Source organism: Labeo rohita, chromosome 21 (assembly GCF_022985175.1).
Source record: "Labeo rohita strain BAU-BD-2019 chromosome 21, IGBB_LRoh.1.0, whole genome shotgun sequence".
Lineage (NCBI taxonomy): Eukaryota > Metazoa > Chordata > Actinopteri > Cypriniformes > Cyprinidae > Labeo > Labeo rohita.
Window position 1 is genome coordinate 28,638,859 of NC_066889.1, and position 19,447 is coordinate 28,658,305.

A 19,447-nucleotide genomic window follows, 5' to 3' on the forward strand; every position below is an offset into this window, starting at 1 on the left:
AAAAAACAAAAAACACAAAAACCTATAAAAATATAGGTTTATAAAATATAAAATATAACACAGTATATATTATTGTAGACAAAATTCCTGTTAAAATATCTTTTTAAAACATTTTTACAAGCTAATTTTACAATACAAAATCTCAAAATAAATAAAAAATAAATAAAAATATAAGTTTATGAAATATATATCTTATATATACGAAAAATGTAGGACTGTTTTATATATATATATATATATATATAAATTATAATATAATATTATTTAATAATAATATATTTAATAAGCTAATTTTTACAAGTTCAACAAGTCTTTGTTTTTTTCTTGTCATTTTTCCTAGATGCAAAACTAAATACTAAAGTATTAAAAGTGCTAATTCAAAATCTCATATCAAAATCATCATTTGCCGTTTCTTTGTAATTGTGAAATTTACTAGCAATTTCTGCATGAAAATTGTTTCTACACCACGTTTTTTTGAGTTTAGGTCCTTAGTTGAGAAACAAAGTGCATACAAAGTCCTTTTACAGACTAAGTTTTAGAGTCCTAACTGTATGCAACTGTATGTCAAAGTGACGAACCCGAACAAAAGCATCCGACAAAAGGATTCGAGAAGATCAGAGACGCGTCCAACCCTTCAGCTCGAGCAGCTTTCAAATGAACAACAGACGGTCTCTTTTCTCCCTCCCTCCATTCATCCTGTCTTTTCTTTTCTCCCACACCCTCAGCGCTCCAAATACACCTGTCAGCTCCAAACTACAGCTGGATCACCTGTAATTAAGCAACCTGCTCTGCCGGTCCGCCGCGCACACAACACACACTTCACATTTCACACCTGGCTGAGACGGGCCGGTGTAAACAGCATAATCGCTGTCGCACACCGACACAAAGTGATTGTTAGGACTCCCAGACCGTCGTGTCGGGACGTGCCGATACGAGAGACGAATGGGACGTTAATCCGGCTGCGATCTTGAATAGCGGCATTCATACAACACAAACACACGCTGAACTCTCACCCAGATCACGGCACTTTGATGAAGAATCAAACTCGGGCTTCTGACGGATCACATCTGTCATCACTCAAACAACTGACAGGATTCATCGCAGACAGGGAAGACCTATTCAACAGCCATCGGGGCATTTCGCCAGACAAAAAACATCTTAAAGTCTTACAGCGATCGGATTATGGAAAAAACGAATTTTTCCTGATCTTTAGAAATGGAAGAGTTTGATATTTTGTGAAAATACAGGAACTTTCACAACTCAAAACAACCTTGCCAGTACAGCTGCAGGATTTATTAAAAAAATATTATTATTACTACCACTACTACTACTGCTGCTTTTATTATTGTTGTTGTTGTTATATAAAATATTAAACAAAATAAGACATATTCCTACTTTCATATTTGTAAAAATATTCAAAAATTATTATTATTAAATAAAATATGGAACAAAATAAGACATATTCCTATCACAATATTTTACTGTAAATAAAAAAAAAATCTAAAATTATTATTATTATATAAAATATTGAAAAAATAAGATCTATTCCTATTGTAATATTTGTATACAATTTTCAATAATAATTATTATTATTATATTGTTGTTGTTATATAAAATATTGAACAAAATAAGACAAAATATTCTTAATATAATATCTGTAGAAATACTCAAGAATTATTATGATTATTATAGAAAATATTGAACAAAACAAGTCATATTCCTACTGCAATATTTCACAGTAAATAAAAAAAATTCATAAATTATTATTATTATTATTATTCATATATAAAATATTAAACAAAATAAGACATATCCCTATTGTATTCCTACTGTACTATTTGTAAAAATATTCAATAATAATAATAATAATAATAATAATAATAATAATAATAATAATAATAATTATTATTATTATATAACATATTAAACAAATCCTATTGTAATATTTGTACAAAATATTCAATAATAATAACAACGATAATTATTATTATTGTTGTTGTTATATAAAATATTAAAAGAAAAAAGACATATTTCTAATGTAATATTTCACTGTGAATAAAAATATTCAAGAATTATTATTATTATTATTATTACCATCAAATAAGACATATTTCTACTGTAATATCTGTGAAATAATATTATTATTATTTTTATTATTTATAGTCATACTGATATATAAATTTCATTTTTGGCCAAATAACTAAAGATAATAATATTATTAATAACATTTTTTATTAATATAAATAATTCTTAAATATCTTAAAATGTCTTATTTTTTATTTTATAGTGAAATATTACAATAGCTTATGTCTTATGTTTTTTATATTTTAAAAATAATAATAATAATTCTCAAATGTTTTTCATTTACAGTAAAATACTGCAATAGGAATGTGTCTTTAATATTTTTTAATTTAAGCATATATTTCAATAAATACTTTACTATTTATTAATTTACTTCATAAATGTATTATTTATAGTATTTTGATATTACACATAATAATAATAATAACTATTGATTTTATTTATATTATTATTATTATTATCATTATTACTATAATTATATACTTATATTGATGTATAAATCTTTTTTTATTTTTGCAAAATAAGCACAACAAACCTTTTTTATAGTCCTTTTTTTTTATGATACTTTCAAGTGCAATTTCATCCATAAAAAGAAGAAAAATCACAATTAGATATTTTTAGAGTTAGTTACTGAAATTCAGCTGCAAACTATGTAAATTTACCCCGCCGTTTAACAACCATTCACATTTACCCATCAACAACATCTATCCAGTTCTCAGCAACTCGGCCTGTCTAAGGTGAGCTGATATATAGGAAATATACACCATTTCCAAACAGCAGAAGAACTAAATGCGTAGGAAGTTTGTGTTGATTTCCATCTCTGTCTGGCTGTTGTTTGTTCCTCTTTCTTCGAGTTAACATTTCACTTTAATTTCAAATTTATCAGAGCGAGACGGCTCACGGTAGATTCTGCACGCTTCCCCCCGACAAGGTTTGCGGTGTGTAGCTGATGTGTTGTGTAGTTTGTGCAGTTTGTGTACCTCTCTCAGGCAGGAGTATATGGGGCAGACCAGCACTCTGAACGGCTCTCCAGCGCTGCTCCTCATGGTGCCGAACACTTCGCACAGAAACGTGATGAAGCCCAACCAGCACTCCACATCGGTCTGCTGCAGCTCCTCACGCCGCGTGAAGTCCCTCTGCAGACACACACAGAGAATATGCTCCAAAATGCGTCATATTTTAAAAGAAAGTGTGATGCACTAGAAACAGACTCTATTTTTGGAATCAGCACCTCAAAATTAGTACAAAACACGTATTAGATCTCATTCAGCAGATAGGATTACAATGTGATTATTAAACGTCTGCACCAAAAACGCTAGAGAGACGGAGACACTGGAGGCATTTCTGGAGGATTTAGTTTTGACTTCAAACAGCATCTCATATGAGCGTATCCGTGGCAACCAGGCATTTAAAAATGAAGTTGGGCATAAAACAAAAACATATTAACTATGAATGGACTTTCACACACACTGGCAGCTCTTCTGTTCTCCGTTAAGCTGCGTGTGTGTTTGTGGCAGATTGCTAAATGAGTCGGAGCAGACGTGTCCTTTCAGTGGGGTCAGAGAAGCTCGCATCTGCGTATCTCCGTTACATAACCCCGTCAGAACGAAAGCGTCTGCTCCAGCGTCAGACGGGTGAAGAGAGACGGTTTATGCGAGGACAAACCGGATGATTCATCCACCTCTACGCACACACGAAACTCCAGATTGATGCTCCACACAGGGTTAACGGGGGTACTACATGTTACAAAAATAACAATGATCAATAATATTATTAATAATTATATTAGAATTATTATGACAATTAATTAAATTACACTTAATAATCAGAAATGTTTCTTGAGCAGCAAATCAGCATATCAGAATGATTTCTGAAGGATCATGTGACACTGAAGACTGGAGTAATGATGCTGAAAATTCAGCTTTGATCACAAGAATAAATTACATTTTAACATATATTAAAATGGAAAGCAGTTATTTTAAATTATAAAAATATTTCACAATTTTACTGTTTTTACTGTATTTTTGATCAAATAAATGCAGACTTGGTAAGCAGAAAAGACTTCTTTCAAAAACAAACTTTACCAACCCCAACTTTTGAACAGTATACACACAAAATAATAATATGAATAATAATAATAATAATTGATAAAAATAAATCATAAATATTAAATACTATACATTATCATTTTGTATGTTTTATCAGAGGCTGGTACTTGTCTGCAGCACCTTTGCTTCAGGACCCTGTTACTGAAATGTTAACAAATCGAGCTTGTTTGAGATGCAGCGTGTTGGTCTGTGTGTATTTGTGAGTGTGTCGTCTTTGTGTGTGTGTGTGGAGCAGGATGTGTGTTTTGGCCGCAGCAGAAGCGGGTCAGAGTTCTGGTGTCACATCACAGTGAGAAATGAGTCTAACAGTCAGTTCCCAAAAACAATGACAAAATACTTAGTGCTTCACCACCGAAACCACAGTACAGACAGGCTGAGACAGAGACACGGCATGCAAAAATCGGCGTATTATTTCAAACAAAATGTAACAACATAAATAAATAAATTATTTTAAAAAGTTGAGCAGCATATCAGCATATTAGAATCATTTTTGAAGGATCATGTGACACTGAAGACTGGAGCAATGATGCTGAAAATTCAGCTTTGATCACAGGAATAAATTGAATTTTAAAATATATTCACATAGAAGTCAGCTTTTTTAACTGTAATAATATTTCACAATTTTTACTGTTTTTACGGTGTTTTTGATCAAATAAATGCAGCCTTGGAGTGCAGAAGAGACTTCTTTCAAAAACAAATCTTACCAACCCCTAACTTTTGAACAGTATACACACAAAATAATAATATGAAGTAATATATAGTGTATATATATATGTACAATTGACAAAAACATAAAAATAAAATTAGTAAAATAAACTAAAATTAACATGAAAACTGACAATATTCAAAAAGTAAACCAAAAATAAAATTGAATGAAAAATCTTAAATAAAAACTGAAATAGATAAAAACTAAATCCAAATGTATGCATTAAATTATATTAAACTTGAAGCACATGAAAAAAATTACTAAAACTTAAACAAATTTTAAAACTTAAAAGCTTATTTAAAATATGAATAATACTATAATAATCAGAGATGTTTCTTGAGCAGAAAATCAGCATATTAGAATCATTTTTGAAGGATCATTTGACACTAAAGACTGGAGTAATGATGCTGAAAATTCAGCTTTGATAACAGGAATAAATTGAATTTTAAAATATATTCACACAGAAGTCAGCTTTTTTAACTGTAATAATATTTCACAATTTTTACTGTTTTTACTGTGTTTTTGAACAAATAAATTCAGCCTTGGTGAGCAGAAAACAAAAACAAATCTTACTGACCCTTAACTTTTGAACAGTATACACACAAAATAATAATATGTAGTAATATGTAGTGTGTGTGTGTGTGTGTGTGTGTGTGTGTGTGTGTGTGTGTGTGTGTGTGTGTGTGTGTGTGTGTGTGTGTGTGTATATATATATATATATATATATATATATATATATATATATATATATATATATATATATATATATATATATATATAAAATTGACAACAACACAAAACAAAATTAGTAAAACTAAAATTAATGTGAAACCTGACAATAATAAAAAGTGACCAAGAAATAAAATGTAATAAATTAAAACTGAAATCTGAAATAAAAACTGAAATAAATAAAAGCTAAATTCAGATGTATGCATTAAATTATATTAAACTTAAAGCACATGAAAAAATTACTAAAACTAATTTTAAAACATAAAAGCTTGTTTAAAATATGAATAATACTATAATAATATTATTATTATTATTATTATTAACAACAACAACAATAATAATTATTATTATTATTGATACAGAGCTTTATATAGCGCTTTTCCTGAGGTCAATCATCTAACTATAATACCATATGAATAACACTTAAATAACACTGGATCACACATAACGTCATATTTTGGTTTGTCACGACTATTTCCCAAAAACAGGCTGTTCTTGTTCATGCAAAACGTAAATTGTGTGAGTCACCTTTGATTATAAGGGAAAGAGCAGACAGGAAGAAAAAAAAATTCACTTTTTGCATTCCACAGGAAATGAGGGTGAGCAAACGATGACAGAATTTCATATTTGAACTATTTCTTCAAAATTGCATTCAGAAACTCTTAATTTCAAAATGAGGTGAAAGCGTTCGGGGCCTAAAAACTCCCTTTTGTACAATGAGGAAATTGTACAGGGTCACTCAAGCTGGATTGCAGGCGTGAGTCACATCCTGATACTCCGACTTCTTCAAGCCCTTTAGAAAAAGAGGAAGAAGAGAAATCGCAGATGCAAAAAAAGGGAACGAAAGAGCTGAGATGGATGTGGTCGAGCAGCGGGTGGGATTATGTCTAGCTGTGAATCGTGCAATCCGATTGGTCCTCACAGACACAGCACTGACCAATAGGAGACGACCTGCAGAACGTGAATGTGATCAAACAAGTTATGAACATTTAGTTCTTACCTGTAACATGTTGAGTAACAGAGAGCGGAATTTGGTTCCTTCCACCATGAACAGAGCCATCTTGTCGCAGAGTTTGGCCGCCGTGGCCGCAAAACTTCGGTCGCTGACTGCTTTGCGATAAATAGTGTGGACGATCTCGTTTAGTGTTTCCTCCGAGTCGGCCGAGTTCTGCGCTTCCTCCATGAACGTTGTGAGCTGATTCTCCACGCCACTGCTGTTATTCCTCATGCTGTTCAGAATCTCTAACAATCTGTCCATTCGGTTCCGCTGAGGTCCGGCCAATGCCACGGGAACATCCTCCTGCCAATCAGAGAACAGCGAAAGCGGGCACATGATTTAGAACGCTGAGAAATAACATATACAATGTTTAAAAGTTTGGGATCAGTACGATTTCTGGAAGAAAAGCAATGATGTGTTATAATTAATTCAATTCTAGCTTGTTTTAACATGCTGCTAACATGTTTTACCACACTGATAGTGTGTTGTTAAAATGCTTAACATGTTTCTAACATGTTTTACCACATTGGTAGTATGTTGTTACCTTATTTATCATGTTTCTAGTTTGTTTTACCATGTGGCTAGCATGTTTTACCACATTGGTAGTATGTTGTTACCTTATTTATCATGTTTCTAGTTTGTTTTACCATGTGGCTAGCATGTTTTACCACATTGGTACTATGATGCTCGTGCATTTAGCATGTTTCTAACATGTTTTACCACATTGGTAGTATGTTGTTAACTTATTTATCATGTTTCTAGTTTGTTTTACCATGTTGCTAGCATGTTTTACCACACTGATAGTAGGCCACATGATTTAGAACACTGAGAAATAACATATACAATGTTTAAACGTTTTTTTTTCCTGGAAGAAAGAGCAATGATGGGTTTAATTTGATTAAAAGTGACAGTAAATATATTTATAATGCAAAAAAGATTTATATTTCAAACCATCTAGCTTGTTTTTGCATGTTTTTTACATGTTTTACCACACTGATAGTATGTTGCTTACACATTTAGCATGTTTCTAACTTGATTTAGCATGTTGTTAGCATCCTTTACCACACCGATAGTATGTTGCTAGCATATTTACCATGTTGCTAACACATTTTACAACACTGATAGTATGTTGGAAATGTATTCAACATGTTTGAACTTGTTAGCATGTTTTACCACATTAATAATATGTTGCAAGTATATTTAGCATGTTGCTAATGTTTTACCACACTGACAATGTGTTAGTATCATAATTAACATGTTTTCAGCTTGTTTTAGCATGTTGCTAACACATTTTACCACACTGATATTATGTTGCAAGTACATGTAGCATGTTTTACCGTGTTTTAGCATGCTAACATTTTAACATTTTTGATAATGTGTTGGTAACAATTAATTCAATTCTTACTTGTTTTAACATGCTGCTAACATGTTTTACCACACTGATAGTGTGTTGTTAAAATGCTAAACATGCTGCTAGCATGTTTTACCACATTGGCAGTATGTTGTTAACTTATTTATCATGTTTCTAGCTTGTTTTACCACATTGGTACTATGATGCTAGTGCATTTAACATGTTGCTAGCATGTTTTACCACACTGAGAGTAGGCCACATGATTCAGAACACTGAGATATAATGTTTAAAAGTTTTTTTTCCTGGAAGAAAGAGCAATGATGTGTTAAATTGATTAAAAGTGACAGTAAATATATTTATAATGCAAAAAAGATTTATATTTCAAATCATCTAGCTTGTTTTTGCATGTTATTTACATGTTTCACCACACTGATAGTATGCTGCTAGCATATTTGCCATGTTGCTAACATATTTTACAACACTGATACTATGTTGCTAATGTATTTAATATTTTTCTAGTTTGTTTTAGCATGTTGCTTATGTTTTACCACATTGATATGTTGCTAATGTATTTAACATGTTTCTAACTTGTTAGCATGTTTTACCACATTAATATTATGTTGCAAGTATATTTAGCATGTTGCTAATGTGTTACCACACTGACAATGTGTTAGTACCATAATTAACATGCTTCCAGCTTGTTTTAGCATGTTGCTAACACATTTTACCACACTGACATTATGTTGCAAGTACATGTAGCATGTTTTTAATGTGTTTTAGCATGCTGTTAACATTTTAACATTTTTGAAATGTGTTGGTAACATAATTAACATGTTTCCAACTTGTTTTAGCATGTTGCTAATATGTTTTACCACATTGATAGTGTGTTGTTAAAATGCTTAACATGTTGCTAGCATGTTTTACCACATTGGTACTATGATGCTAGTGCATTTAGTATGTTTCTAACCCGTTTTACCCCATTGGTAGTATGCTTATTTATCATCAACTTATTTATCATGTTTCTAGCATGTTTTACCACACTGATAGTAGGCCTATGTTACTGACATGTTTAGTATATTTCTAGCTTGTTTTAGCATGTTGCTAACACGTCTTACCACACTGACAGTATGCTCCTAGCATATTTAAAATGTTTCTAGATTGTTTAACATGTTGCTAATATTTGTAGATGTTTTTAACATGTCTCTAACATGTTTAACATGTTTCTAAAATGTTTCAATATGTTGTATGTTGATAGCATTGATAGTATGTAGCTGATATAACGTGTTTCTAGCTTGTTTTAGCATGTTTCTAACATGTTTTACCACATTGGTAATATGTTGTTAACTTATTTAGCATGTTTCTAGCTTGTTTTACCATGTGGCTAGCATGTTTTACCACATTGGTACTATGATGCTAGTGCATTTAACATGTTTCTAACATGTTTTACCACATTGGAAGTATGTTGTTAACTTATTTAGCATGTTTCTAGTTTGTTTTACCACACTGATAGTAGGCCTATGTTACTGACATATTTAGTATATTTCTAGCTTGTTTTAGCATGTTGCTAACACGTCTTACCACACTGATAGTATGCTCTAGCATATTTAAAATGTTTCTAGATTGTTTTAGCATGTTGCTAATATTTTTAGATGTTTTTAACATGTCTCTAAAATGTTTAACATGCTTCTAAAACGTTGTATGTTGATAGCATTGATAGTATGTAGCTGACATAACGTGTTTCTGGCTTGCTTTAACATGTTGCTAACATGTTTGGTACATTTTGTACATTTCTAACATGTTTCAATGTGTTAGTATGTTGATTGATAGTATGTAGCTAACAAATATCATGTTGTTAATATGTTTTACTACACCGTGTTGCTAATGTATGTAGCAACAATCACCTTCTCTTTCAATCTCCTCCTCAGTCTCTCTTTTGACGACTGCAGTAAGCAGATCTTCCCGCTCTCTGTCTTCTCCTCCTTGTCTTCTTTCTTTCTCTCCTCTTTCGCAGGCTCATCCTTCGCTCCTTTCTCCATGTGGGGCTCCGGCTCCTCGTGTTTTACATTCTCTGTCTCTTTGGTATTGCGTGTGAGGCCCCTGTCGGCCCCCGAGGGCCCCTGATTGAAACTGTTCGTCTGGTGTTTGGGATGCTGATGCCAGCGGCGGTTCTGGCTGTAGCCGTGATGCGGGCCGCCCTGCCGCCCACCCTGGTTCTGCTGCCCCTGGTAACCCCGCCCCCCGTGTTTAGTGCCGGCACCTGATTGGTGGTCTGCGTTGGGCTGCTGCGTCTGATTGATCTGCTGTTGCTGCAATCCCTGCTGTTGCTGCTGCTGAGGATTCTGGGATTTCCCAGCAGCCCCTCCTCCACCTCCTCCAGGTAGGCGCTGCTGTCTCCTACAATGACAACAAAAAGAGCCGGTTATCGTTATGTAAAATAGCTTGTTGTGTGGGGGTTTCCAGGGTGTTGCTAGGCAGTTGCTATGGTGTTTTGAAAGATTTTTTGCATGTTGCTGTGTGGTTGCAAGTGTTTGGGTAGTTGCTAGGGCATTGTTAGGTGGTTGCCAGGACAATGCTAAATATTTTGACAATGAGGTGTTGAAATGAATAGTCAGTGCATTGTTAGGTGGTTGCTAAGGTGTTCTGGGTGGTTAAATAAAGAAAAATACATTAACACACAAAACAAACAAATACATACAAAACAAACAAACAAACAAACAATAAATAAATAAGGTGGATGCTACAGGATGCTCACACTGAATTTGGAGAGTGTTTCAAGATGTCTGAATCAAAATAAATTAATAAGCAAAAATTAATTACAAAAACAAATAAAGCAAAGAAATAAACACAAATAAATAAATAAATGAATGCTGAAGGATGCACACACTGAATTTGAAGTGTTTTTGATGTTGAAGTCAAAATAAATACATTATTAAGCAAAAAATAAATATGAAAACAAATAAAGCAAGAAATAAACACAAAAATAAATAAATAAATAAATAAATGCTGCAGGATGCACACAATGAAACACACTAAAAGTGTTTTTGATGTTAAAATCAAAATAAATAAATGAATCAATAAGCAAACAATAAATCCAAAAAATAAATAAAGCACAGAAAAACACAAACAAACAAATAAATAAGATGGATGCTGCAGGATGTGCACACTGAATTTCAAGATATTTAGGTCAAAACACATTAATCAGCAAAAAAAAAAAAAAAAAAAAAAAAAAAAAAAAAAACAAATAAAGCAAAGAAATAAACAAAATAAATAAATAAATAAATGCTGCAGGATGCACACCCTGAATTTGAAGTATTATAAATAATAAATAAATAAATAAATAAATTCTGGTGGATGCTGCCGGTCAACATAACCAACCAACCAAACAAAAACACAAAAATAAATACATAAATAAATTAATAAATAAATGCAGCAGGATGCACATGCTGAATTTTAACTGTGAACTGTGTTCTTGATGTTGAAGTCAAAATAAATAAATGTATTAATAAGAAAAAAAAAAGCAAAGAAATAAACACAAATAAATAAATAAATAAATAATGGTGGACGCTGCCAGTCAACATCAACAAACGAACAAAAACAAATAAATACACAAAATAAATAAATGATAATATCAAATATAAAAAATTATTAATTATAATTAATAATAATAATTATAATAATTCAGGTCAACAATGTAGCGCAACATACACAGATCGAATTTTCTAAAAAGTCTAAAGAAGAAAAATAAATGGACAAAAATAAATAAAACAAATAAATAAATTCTGATAGACGCTGCATTTCAAAACACATGTAATAAGAACATTTTGGTTGGTTAAGTCAAAATAAATAAAAAATAAAGTAAAGAAATAAATACACAAAATAAATAAATAAAACTTAATTAATAAAAAAAGTTTTAATCAAATCACATGAATTCTTTGAGAATGGAGACGTCCACACCACGACTATATTTCTACTGATGAATGATAAATACGCTGACGGCCAATCAGAATCCACCCGGCTTTAAGGAGCTTGAACATTTAAAGCGGCAGACGACATCACACGCTTATAATAAACAACGCCTGCGTGTTGGTGTGGACGCTAATATTGTAATCTTCACCTCTTTAGTTTTTGGTGTGATTGGGCCTTAACCCTAAACATGAGCAACAGTAATCGTGATGATTGACTTAAACACCACTAATAATAACCGCAGTCTCACGCAGTGTGTTAATGTGTGTGTAATGATTTACAGCAGATCTGAGTCAATATGTAAACACCCAGATCTCCATGTTTGCAGCTGGCTGACGGGATGATCTATCTTCACCAGCAGAATCCAGTCATCCTGAAGACCGACACCGGATTATGGGCTTTACTGTGTGTATATTACATGTGTATGCATACTGACGTGTGCATTCACAGCACGCCACGTCACGTGTGAGTGTGTTTGTGCACATTATGTGAACACAGATGCTGCGCATCACTGTCTGACTATTTATTACTTTCAAGAAAAGACAATATTTGGATTAAAGCGCTAAATATTTCACAAACAAATTGTATTTCGAACACATTTTTGTGGCATCACTAAAAGCAAAAGCCTGTTTTATTTGATGTTTAATATACAGGATTTTGGACCAATGAGATCTCACTATGACTAACCAGAAATCATCATATACAGCAACATAATACGTTAATATGAAACCTTTGCATATTGTGCAGCAACTTCCAGTGTCAGCATTGTAGGGTTATTATAGTTAACTAAAACCATTAAAATGTTATTTTATTTTAGCTATTTGCCAAGGCAACATTTCTATTTTACATTTCATTTAAATTGAAGTACTAAAATGACTCAAACTAAGCCAATAATAATAAAAAAAAAAATAATCTAGGTTGTTAATTCTCAACAAACAACCTTTGAATGTTAACTGCTGTCAAACAAAATTAAATTATTTAAATAATATAAATGTAAAAATATATAATATAAAATACAAATATTTGATTTAATATTTTTTTATTACTTTGAAAAATTTTAATTGAAGTACTAAAATGACAAACCTTAAATAAATAAATAAATAAATAAGAGAAGCAAGAAATAAATATACAGAAATTAAGTAGTAAATTTTTTTTTTACTAAAAATTAAGTATAAATTAATAAAACTTTACAAATATATTCAAAAACTAATAGAAATGACAAAACAACAAAACTTTAAACCTTCGTTTGTTACTTAAAATAAATGTAAAATAAAATTTAAATACAAATTGTTAAAAATTGTCATATAAAATATAAAACTTATTTATTGTAATATTTTTTATTACATTTTTAATTTCCATTTAATTTAACTTGAAGTACTAAAATGACAAACTTTAAATAAAAAAGCAAAAAACATACAGAAATTAAGTACTAAAAACAACTGAAAATATGTATAAATTAATAAAAACTTTATAAATATTAAAAAATAAACAACAATGACAAAAACTACAAAATTACTAAAACTTCAAACCTTTGTTACTTCAAATAAATGTTGTCGAATAACATAATTATTTAAATAATATAATTTTTTAAATTGTAATATAAAATATATATAATTTTTTTTTAATTATTACATTTTGAATTTTTATTTAATTTTATTTGAAGTACTACAATGACAAACTTTAAAAAACAAAAAACAAAAAACAAAACAAAAGCAGCAAGAAATAAATATACAGAAATAAAGTACTAAAAATAACAAGTATAAATTAATAAAAACTTTTATAAATATATTTAATAATAATAATAATAATAATAATAATAATAATGACCAAAACAACAAAATTACTAAAACTTCAAACCTTTGTTTGTTACTTAAAACAAATGTTGTCAAATAAAGTAATTTAAATAATATAAATAAATTTTTTTATATAAAATATTTAAAAAAAAAATTGTAATATTTTTTGTTGAATTTTTAATTTCCATTCAATTCTACTTGAAGTACTAAAATGACAAACTTTAAATAAATAAATAAATAAATAAAATAAGCAAGTAATAAATATACAAAAATGAAGTACTAAAAATAATAAGTATAAATTATTAAAAACGATATACTTATATACTATACATACATATAAATATAAGAAAAATGTCAAAAATTACAAAATTACTGAAACGTTAAATAAAATTAAAGTGTAATCCAAAATATTAGCAAAGAATATTCGAATGATACTAAAATAACACTGTTATAAAGGAAAAATGTTCATTTTACTGCTTCTACGAAGAATAAACAAGCATGTAGAATCCTGCTGCGAACATAATCTACAACATCGGCAGACACTTCAAAGACTAATGTCTTCACTAGTGACCATGAAGAAACGTGACCTCTGTGGTATTCTGTGCTCTTTAAAACGCTCACGCACTCACGATGATACACACACGGAAATCTCTTCGCTCAGAGGAAGGCCTTTACGTCTGATTGACGGCTTTAGAGCGAGGCGTCCAGGTTAAGGTCATGTTTGACTGAGGTGTTCTGCTTTTACTAGGGGTTAATTTTAGGGCAGACACACACAGAGTGTGCTGAATGACAGGTCGAAAACAAGACGTCGAGGTGCTGACCGCCACATTCTTCAGGCTTTAACCCTTGACGTCGGTCTGCGGGAACATGTTTAACACAGATGCTTCACGTATCTATTCCAGCAGTAGCGAAAACGCAGACATGTATAATTGAAAAGATTTTTGATTTCAAACGTTTTTGAAATAAGCCTCACCAAGGCTGCATTTATTTCATCAAAAATACTGTAAAATTATTATTCAAATTTTATAATAGCTGTTCTATGCAAATATATTGTAAAACGTAATTTATTTCTGTGATCAAAGCTGAATTTCAGCATCATTACTCCAGTCTTCAGTGTCACATGATCCTTCAGAAATCATTCTAATATGCAGATCTGCAGCTCTCTTCTGCTCACCAGAAAATTTTTAAAATACAGTAAAAATGTTAAATATTTTTACTATTTAAAATATCTGTTCTTTATTTGAATGTATTTTAAAATAGAATTTCTTTCTGTGAACAAATCAGAATTTTCAGCATCATTACTCCAGTCTTCAGTGTCACATGATCCTTAAGAAATCATCCTAATATGCTGATTTGCAGCTCTCTTCTGCTCACCAGAAAATTTTAAAATACAGTAAAAAAAAAGTTAAATATTTTTACTATTTAAAATATCTGTTCTATATGAATATATTGTAAATTGTAATTTATTTCTGTGATCAAAACTGAATTTTCAGCATCATTACTCCAGTCTTCAGTGTCACATGATCTTTTAGAAATCATTCTAATAATGCTAAAAAGCATTTCTGATTATCAGTATTGAAAAAGATTGATCTGCTTCATATTTTTGTGAAAACTGTGGTACATTAGATTTTAGATTTAGGATTCTTTAATGAATAGAAAGTTCAAAAGAACAGCATTAATTTAAAATCCAAATCATTTGATCAATTTAATGCATCCTATCTCAATAAAAGTATTACATTCTTTCAAAACAAATCTACATATATACATAGAAAATAAAAAAGCATGCCATTTTAGCATTTTAACTTGTTTCATCAAGGCAAACTGTACTTTAGCTCCTTTAAAAACTTTGCAAACGTAAATCTTAACCTTGCAAAAATGCAAATCTCAACAGAACACGAAAAGGCGTCGAGATGAAAAGAATCTTTGAAGAAAAGTTCAGGTTTGAGTAGATTACGATGACGTCCTTGAAAGTGTTTCTGAGAAAAATCAAAGCACTTCTACTCAATTAAATTCAGACATCTGCTCAACAGAATTACATGCATTACAGGTATATAGAGTTAACAAATCTCAGTTAGATGTAGAAATTAACCTTCGACTTTGAAAATGATGAAACAAAGTTTGGAAAATGAACGAATAATGTTAGATGTTAACCTAACAGCACACACCTATCAGAACGTCTCAAATTTGCATATATCTTAGTGCTGATTCTCATAAATAATTGAAATGCATGTTGTACATTGTGTGCATACCTCTCACTGACATACACTTCTGAGCAGCTCAAGGGCCGGACTGAATGTCGTCCACACCCAACCCTTCCCTTATTCACACACACCACAATACAACAAAAAGCTCTGAGAAAACCTCTTACATAACATTAACATAAAGTGTTTGCTTTACACAAGATAAACCCCGACTGACAGGTCTGTCATCGACAGGGATCTTCACACTTCACGCCTGCTTCATGAACAACTTAAACATCTCTTTCAAAACACAACATATCTAAATTAATACAAATGAAAATAAGACTGAGGGGCAGAAGCACAATGCATTCGCTGTCTCACATTGCTGATCAAAAATTTAAAATACATCCTTCCAAAATGTTCAACAAGACAAATAATTATGACATACCAAATAGATTAAAGATATTAAAGTCTACAATAACCCATTTTCTCCATCACACAACACAATCTTACACATCTAAAGAAGATTCTAGAAGCAACAAACTCCATTTCTGCGTTTTTAGGCAATATCTAGTACTTGTCGACTGATATATCGGCCGATATTTGGCTTTTTTTTTTTTACATTTCAGCATCGAACTGTTAAGTGTCAAACCTTTATTTTGACAGCTTGTGAACTTTTATTTTGACACAGCAGCAAACTCTCAAAATAAAGGGCATTTTTACCATCACACAACACTAGCTCTCCACCATGTAAAACAGATCATCTATAGAAGATTCTAGAAGCAATAAACTCCATTTCTGTGTTTTCAGGCAATATCTAGTACTTGCCGATTGATATATTGCCAAGACCGATATATCGGCCGATATTTGGCATTTTTTACATTTTGGCATTGAACCGTTAAGTGTCAAACCTTTATTTTGACAGCTTGTGAACTTTTATTTTGACACAGCAACAAACTCTCAAAATAAAGGGCATTTTTACCATCACACAACACTAGCTCTCCACCATGTAAAACAGATCATCTATAGAAGATTCTAGAAGCAATAAACTCCATTTCTGTGTTTTCAGGCAATATCTAGTACTTGCCGATTGATATATTGCCAAGACCGATATATCGGCCGATATTTGGCATTTTTTACATTTTGGCATTGAACCGTTAAGTGTCAAACCTTTATTTTGACAGCTTGTGAACTTTTATTTTGACACAGCAACAAATTCTCAAAATAAAGGGCATTTTCTCCATCACACAACACTAGTTCTCCGCCATGTAAAACAGATCGTCTATAGAAGATTCTAGAAGCAATAAACTCCATTTCTGCATTTTCAGGCAATATCTAGTAGTTGTTGACCGATATATTGCCAAGACCGATATAGTAGCTGATATTTGGCATTTTTTACATTTCTGCATTGAACTGTTAAGGCGTCAAACCATTATTTTAAACAACATTGTGATTCTAGAAGCATCAACCTCCCTTTTTGTGTTTTCAGTAGTCATCTACCAATATATTGCCAAGACCGATATATCGGCCGATATTTAAGTGTCAAACCTTTACTTTGACAGCATTAGGAATTTTGACACAGCTATGAATTCTCAAAATAAAGGGCATTTTTAATAATCGACATTGAACAATACATTTTTCAGTTTGACCATTAGGTGTCAAACCTTTATTTTGACAGCATTTGGACTTTAATTTTGACACAACTACAAACTTTGAAAATGGCATTTTAAAGGCTTGTCTAGTAGTTGTCTACCGATACACTGCCAAGACCAATATATTGGCCGATATTTCATATTTTTAAATTTCAGCATTCAACTGTTAAGTGTCAAACCTTTATTTTGACAGTATTAGGACTTTTATTTTGACACAACTACAAACTCTGAAAATAAAGAGCATTCTAAGGGCATGTGTAGTAGTCGCCTAACGATACACTGCCGAGACCCATATACCGGCCGATATTTCGCATTTTTAAATTTCAGCATTCAACCGTTAAGTGTCAAACCTTTATTATGACAGTTTTAGGACTTTTATTTTGACACGGCTACAACCTCTGAAATAAAGGGCATTTTTAAATCAACACCGAACGATATGTTTGACCATTAGGTATTAAACCTTTATTTTGACACAGCTACAAACTCTCATATCATCGATATAAACATTTATATATATATATATCGGCTGATATTTGGCATTTTCTAAATTTCAGCATTGAACGGTAGTCTTCGATGTCTCCAGAGTGTGTATGTGAGGTTTTAGCTCAAAGTACCCAACAGATTTTTTTTTTTTTATAGCTTGTTAAAAGCTGATGTTCACGCACAAAGCTAGGTATTGATCCCTAAACATATCGGGGACTTTAGCGATTTTTTCCGGGATACTTCCTTCGAAAATTACATTTAACCACAAAAAATGAGTGGGTGGATTTTTACCATTATAGGCTGGTTGTTTTTATACACTGCGGCCACACAACTGTGTTCAAACACCTTATAAAAGTGATTTTTGCATAATGGGTCTCCTTTAAGTGCCAAACCTTTATTTTCAGCACTGAGAATTTTATTTTGACACAACTACAGATTTACTCTGACTAAAGCCTAAAGCCCCAAATTCTCCATCACACAACACAACAGTTCCCCAGAACGTAAAACTGATCATCTAAGGAATGTTCTAGAAGCATCATAACGTTCCCATTTCTGTGTTTTCTGGTAATTTCTAGTAATGGTCCACTGATTTCTTGCCAATACCGACATGGTTAGGTAGGTACACACACACACACACACACACACACACACACACATCAGCTTGGCCATCAAAAAAAATCCACAATTGTTTGACACCACCTTTCACCTCACCAGACCTTCTCAACCCATTCCAGCTGAACACCGTAATGACCTTCATTAATATTCCCTCATACCCACCACCTTAATGCTGGACTTACTGTACGGAGATACAGATTAATGATGACTCAAACGAAGAGAGGCAGAAGAGGATGAGAACATACTGTACAGAGGATTTATGCTGTGCAAGCAGAACAAAGCAAACAGGAGCTCAGGGTCACAGATCCAGGACAGTCAGAAGACGGTTAGTTTGAATCCCAAGAGCAGGTCGGATCCCATAAGCGGTTCAGGAGTCCGGTTTCCGTAAGTGAAGTTTGTAAGTGGAAGGACAAGCGTGAGCGGACAGGATTCAGGAGCTGGACCCGTTTGAGACACTGACCTGGACACTTGCCGCTTCCCCTCGGCTGGCAGCAGCACCGTCAACTGTTCCTGGGGCGGATCGGATCGGCTACGGGTACCACAGGGAGACCAAACGTAAACAATATGGAGGGAGGGTGGAAACAAGGAGGGATGGAAAACAAGAAGATATGAGAGAACTAAACAAAGCAGGATAAAACAAAAGGAAATGGAAGAGATGGAATAGTAACAACTAAGGCAAAACAATTAGAAAATCTAAATTAATTTAAATAAATAACATAAAATGCAATAAAAAAGCAAAAAAGAAATAAATAAAATAACTATAAAATGTTACAGTAGCTACAGAGGTA

General features: G+C 31.9%; 1 protein-coding gene across 2 annotated transcripts in view; it reads right to left on the reverse strand.

Moving 5' to 3' along the window:
• The window catches only part of ctif (CBP80/20-dependent translation initiation factor), an 82,421-nt gene that overhangs the window by 16,182 nt on the left and 46,792 nt on the right, over positions 1-19,447 (reverse strand). Inside the window, exons 9-12 of one of the 2 annotated variants that reach the window (XM_051093306.1) lie at positions 19,120-19,188; positions 9,875-10,367; positions 6,626-6,925; positions 3,063-3,218 (exon numbers count right to left, since the gene is read on the reverse strand). In XM_051093306.1, coding sequence (XP_050949263.1) covers positions 3,063-3,218; positions 6,626-6,925; positions 9,875-10,367; positions 19,120-19,188 — 1,018 coding nt within the window. The remainder of the gene's footprint in view (positions 1-3,062; positions 3,219-6,625; positions 6,926-9,874; positions 10,368-19,119; positions 19,189-19,447) is intronic. The other variant, XM_051093307.1, reaches the window with a different exon arrangement.